The sequence below is a fragment of the Miniopterus schreibersii genome (genome assembly GCF_964146895.1).
Source record: "Miniopterus schreibersii genome assembly, chromosome: 12".
Lineage (NCBI taxonomy): Eukaryota > Metazoa > Chordata > Mammalia > Chiroptera > Miniopteridae > Miniopterus > Miniopterus schreibersii.
The window spans coordinates 7,405,005-7,410,773 of NC_138112.1; the positions used below are offsets into that span (position 1 = coordinate 7,405,005).

Consider the following 5,769-nt stretch of genomic DNA (forward strand, 5'->3'; position numbering starts at 1 on the left):
TATGGGGCGTAATCACGCCATAGTTTTGAGGCTTTACTCAAAACTCTGGGCAAATAGTCCATTCCTCACCCTACAAATGTGGTTGAGGTAGTAAAAAGAACGACTAGCTTAAAAAATAACCCACCAGTTAGAGTGGAAAGTGAACTCCGCTTCTTTCAGTTCCATATTAGAGGCCAGTGCTGCTGAGACACAGCTTCTGCCCAGAAGCCCATTAATCCCTTACTGGCTTCCCTTTCATTCCAAAATATGTTTAGCCCACAATGGGGTCCCCTAGGACTCTTTCCCTAGAGCTAGTGTCAGAGGCTCAGCAGGGTAACAGATCACTATTTAAGTAAGAACCTTCTGGAATGCCTTATCTGCCAGTGGTGAAATTTTCAGACCCAAAGGCTGTTGGAGAAGACGGCACTGAGCATTCCAAATTCTAACTGCATCAGATGTGATGAGTCCCAGGTTATTTTCTCACAATGCCTTGCACACAAGAAAAGCTTTGACTTGAAATGCCGATTGATGTTCCTTTCTGTTTCTAATACATAGGACAACACACCTCTCCATGTGTAACCACGATAAAGAAACGTTTTTAATGTTAGAGTAGTTTGCCACAAATATGTGAGCAAAGGCTGAGCTGAAGCTAAGATTTAATTATTTCTATTTTTATTTATCATTATTTCCCCTACAAAACTGGTAGCTAAAAACAGTGGCCATTTTAGATGAGAAGCATCTTCTCCCTCAGACTCTCTCTAAAAGTGGACCTCCCTAACTCATCAGCTTCGCAGTATCCATTTTTTTCCTCTATCTAAAACTGCTATCCATCCCTTAGCTTTTAGCCAAGTATCACTTCCTTAGGGTACCCAGTTATGACACCTTGATGAGGTTAATTTTCTCCTATTGCATGATCTTATAGGACTATGTACCATTTCATATTTGGGAAGTTTGTCACAGCTACAATTTCCATTTATTTAAGTGATTTCACATTAATATCTCTCTCCCCTATTTGCTTGTCAGAGGGGCAAGGATAAATTTGTCCTACCATTTATTCCTGGTTTCTAGCACAATGCCTGGCACCTATTAGGTGCTCTCTCTCTCTCTCTCTCTCTCCATCCCCTCCCCCCCTGCACTCTCTCTGAAAATCAATGGAAAAAATATCCTCGGGTGAGAATTAACAACAACAACAATATATATGTTGAGAGAGAGAGAGAGAACTATCGATATGAGAGAGACACATCGACACATCGATTGGTTGCCTCCCGCACGCACCTGGACCAGGGCCAGGGATTGAGTCAGCAACCCAGGTAAGTGCCTTCCACCAGGAATCAAACCCAAGACTCTTTGTCACATGGGCCGACACTCTAACAACTGCACATACCGGCCAGGGCTCAATAAATATTGGTTAAATGTGTGACTAAATGATCGGATGGATGAATAATGAACTGGTCCTTCTTGTAGATCCTGTGATGTCCAAGGAGAACTTGAGCATTTGAGCCTCACCCTTGATTGAAACTTGGCCCAGGGAGTGTTGACACTTCATTGAGAAGGAGTAGATGATAAAATGAGCATTGGAACCAGAGAAGGCCGGAAGAGAACTCTGCTACAAATTGCTCTGTTATACTAAGAATTCATTTACCTCAGAGTCATTTGGATTTGTGTATGGCATTGGACACACACAAAAGGACATACTTGAAAGGGAAAGGAGCTTTCGGGAGAAACTGACTCCTCGAGGACCCTACGCTGGGCAAGAAGATGAAGTGCGTCTAGGCAGACTTGTTTTCTCAGGGGAAAAAAAGTTAATTTTTAAGGAGAGAATTGACCTGGGCTACCCCAGCAAAGTTGTGCATTCGTGTGTGTGTGTGTGTGTGTTCTTGCTTGAGCAGCAGCTGTCTCAAGATGCCAGGGCTATGTCAGAGCTATTTTATGGAGAAGCCAGAGCCGTCTGAGCACAAGCAGTGGAGGACTCAGAGCTGAGCAGGCAAGGGGCAGCACCCAAGGAAGGGAGGAATCTCAGTTCTTTTTTTCTTTTTTTAATCCTCACTGAGGACATTTTTTTCTATTGATTTTTTTAGAGAGAGTGAAAGGGAGGGAGGAGATGGGGACGCAGAGAGAGAAACGTGGACCTGAGAGAGACACATCGATTGGTTGCCTCTTTCACCTGCCCCGACCAGGGGTGGGGATTGAACCTGCAGCCGAGGTATGTGCCTTTGACCAGGCAAGGTTGCAACCTTTCGGTCTGCAGGCTGATACTCTAACCAGAGGCAAACGGGCCAGGGCAGAGTCTCAGTTCTGCAAGCAATCCAGCAGGAGTCCAAACTGGGAGAAGTCACTTATTTGGGGACATTGGGAGCCATCACCCTTATTTTTCCCCCTCTTTAGTTGTGGGATTGTTGACAGGGTCGATGGTGGCTCTTCTTCATGAATAAGGAGTGGGGGCAGACAGCAATGAGAGGAACAGGGTGTACAGTGCCAGGTGGTCTGCTGGCAGGTTTAGGAGCAAGCATGATGCTCCTCCTTGAGAAAAACCTGGGGCTGACGGTGCGGGTGGGACGAGCAAAGGGAGTTGGGTCATTGTTGTGAAAGGAACTTAATTTGTAGCCACAGCCTGGTTAGGTCTGCTCACATTGGGTTAAAAGTTAAGGGATTCATAACATGATTTCGATACGGTAAAAAGACATTTCTCAGGGCAGTTCTTGGGCACAGCTATTCTGGGGTAACCAGTTGGTCCCAGTTTGCCGGGACTTTCCCAGTTTTCACACTAAATGTGACCAGTTCTGGGCAAACCAGGATGGCTGATCGCCCTACCACACTCACTCGCTCTTTCTCTTACCTTCATGCCAGGGAGACAAGAGCAGACCACTCATAGTCTCATAACAAAGAAGAAACAGGAGTACGTCTTTGGGCTACTAAGAATCTGCACAACAACAAAGATACAGTGTGACAGTCCCTAGTAAACTTCAGCTCGTGCTGAAAGTGGGCACCAGGAGAGTTCCTGACCTAGGCGCTGGTCTCCGCCCTCAATTCATTTTCATTGGCCACGGCATAGTCTTCAGCTTTCCTAGCTGTGGGGACAGTGATTATTCGCACTAGATTTTTCTATGAGGGATGCAATTTTAGAATAGGTTTTTCTTAGTAATAAAGAGTCACACATGTTTTTTAGAAACTGTGCCTCGGTTTTTCATTCTGAAATTCGGATCACCATACTACGAAGAGTCAAACCCTTAATAATTAGGGCAGTGACAACTCCCTCCCCCATCCCCAAATGGGGCAAACAAATACAGAGGGATGAAGGGTAAGGAAGAGAAAGGAATCGACTGATATTCCTTTATTCCAGAGATTCCTTGGCAGAAGCTGGTCCTAATGAACAGGTTCCTAGATCTTGGGATTAGAAGGAAGGAGCCGTCAAACTCTTCTGCTGGGCTGAGGTATAGTGGGCTGTAGGACCAGCCACCTGGGAGGAGGGCACATCTTTTCCCAGGCAGGCTGAGCAGATGAGGAGAAACCCACCAAGGGCCAAGAAAATACCAGCAGCACAGCCCAAGTAGAGGGCATCTCCAAACTCCCACCGAGGCACAAGCCCGGGGATGCGGTCATCCCAGAAGTCTTGGATTGTGGCATAGGCCACCCAGGAGACTGGAAAAATGGTCGTGGCTGAAGCTGATACTTCGAGTCCCTCCTAGAATGCAAAGCAACCTCTGAAATACCCTTTGGATCCTGTGAAACTGGCAGCATTCGGACTCAAAGCCAGAGAGCAGAAGCCCCAATAATCCCAGCCCATGGGAGGCCACCATGAGGACGTGGGATACCTGGAGCTCCTGGGACAGAGATAAGAAGGACTCCAAGGGCTGGAACACAGTGGCAACTTCCTCCTGGTTCACTCAGACCTCCCATAGTCCTAGGATCCAGGTCTCCATTTCTTTCAGATCCAGATTGATGGTCTTCCACTGGGGCAGGGCGGTGGTCACACATGAACAGACCCAGCCAAGGAGAGAGAGGAGCAGTCCTCCAAGCTGGGCTTTCCCACAGAAACTCCAGGCCATGGCTGCCCCACCATGGACGAGAAAGTAAAGGCGCCAGGTGTCTCAGTGACTGGCTAGGGCGGAGTGCTCTGGGGAGGGCTGAGTGGAAGGTCTCTCATATTTGGAGAGGGCTCCTGTTTCAGTTTTCTGGGCAGCAGCCGAGGCAGGTGCCAGGAGCTCGGCAATATTTGCGTTTAGGGGGAGTGCCCAAATCCGATGTAGGTGTGGATTCTTGGGGAAGATCCCATGCGAGGCAAAAAATGCCAGACAGTGGGCCATCAACACATATTTGATGAGAAGATTCATGAACTTAAGCTTAGAATTACTCCCCAGTTCTGAGGTGACAGGAATGGAGGTCTGGGAATGTACATTGATGTAATCTCTAGGCAGGGCAACGTAACTTCATGGTTCATACTTTTAAATACATGTGTACTTTCACCCAGCACCCTACCTCCAAGAACTTACCCCCATTTACTGTAAATATATACAGATATTTATGAAAATGTTCATTGAAATATTGTTAATAACTGTACATTTTCTTTAATCCTAGGCAGCAAGTTTAAAGTGATATAGAAGAAATTTGAATGACATGAAAAATGTTTTTGATATGTTGTTAACTGAGAAAAGCAGGTGACCAAACAGTACATAGAATACAATTTCACTTTCATAAAAAGTATATCTATATACATATGTGTATATCTGTATTAATATTTCTATATATCATATACCACAAAATGTTAACCATGATTATTTTACTCAAGATTTATGGATAGTTTTTATTTCCTTATTTGTGCTTGTCTATGTATTTTATAAATTTATTATTTAATATTTTTATAAGCAAAAAAAAGAAAAGAAAAGAAAAGAAAAATTCCCAGTCCAAGGAACCCATCCAGACCCAGAATGTACCAGAAGGGAGTGCTCACTGCCCAGTCTCCTGCTGCTGCTAGGACGGCACCTATAAATGATGATGGTCATACAGGTTTCCATCCCTACTTGCTGCTGCCAGGAGGCAGGTTCTGACAGCAAAAGGAATAATTTGCACTTGCTGAGTGTGGCTAGATGCCAGACTTTCAATAGATATTTTAACCTTATTTAATTTTCACACCACATGGTAAGATGTTAGATAACTTGCCTAGGTTCCCCAGCAGGTAAGCAACAGGCCTCACTCCTGAGCCGGGTGGCTGGGGCTGTGACATTTCATACTTTTGTCTCCAGGCTGCAACAGGATTCCTCCTGCACTGCACTGCATGCTGGTGACATGGCAAAACACAGAAGAATATTTGGATTAATTTTATTAAGGACATAAATGTTGACCGATGTCTTCCCTATTCATATTGAACCTGCTGATTACCCTGGGGCATATGAGGACATGAAAGCAGAGACGTGGGAAAGCCAGCCAGGAGGAAGCAGTATTCAGATTTATTTGCCTCATGTCTCAACACCTAAGCACTCTGATAAGATTATCAGTGGCGTGGGGGTGGAGGGAGGCAAACAAAATCATCTGGAATGCTTTTTTCTTTTATGTTTCATTTTTATTATAGGAAAATTTCAAACATATACAAAAGTAGAGCAAATGGAATGAAGAAATCTCATGTCCTATCACCTACTTCAAAAATTATCCAATCGTATCGATCTTGCTTCATCCATACCTGCACCCCCTCCCCCTCCCTTCATACTATTTTGAAGTAAATGGGACGTTCTTTCAAATTGTAGACTCCTGCTGCTGCTCTTATAACAGCCACATGTTCTAATCAACAGGATGGCA

General features: G+C 44.9%; 1 protein-coding gene across 1 annotated transcript; it reads right to left on the bottom strand.

Moving 5' to 3' along the window:
* Positions 1-3,206: 3,206 nt before the first annotated feature.
* On the bottom strand, positions 3,207-4,025 carry CLDN25 (claudin 25; the record flags this gene model as incomplete). Its single annotated transcript, XM_081153655.1, is given in 4 exon segments — positions 3,207-3,421; positions 3,424-3,653; positions 3,655-3,863; positions 3,867-4,025. Coding segments are annotated over 4 exon segments (813 nt in total).
* Positions 4,026-5,769: the final 1,744 nt, after the last annotated feature.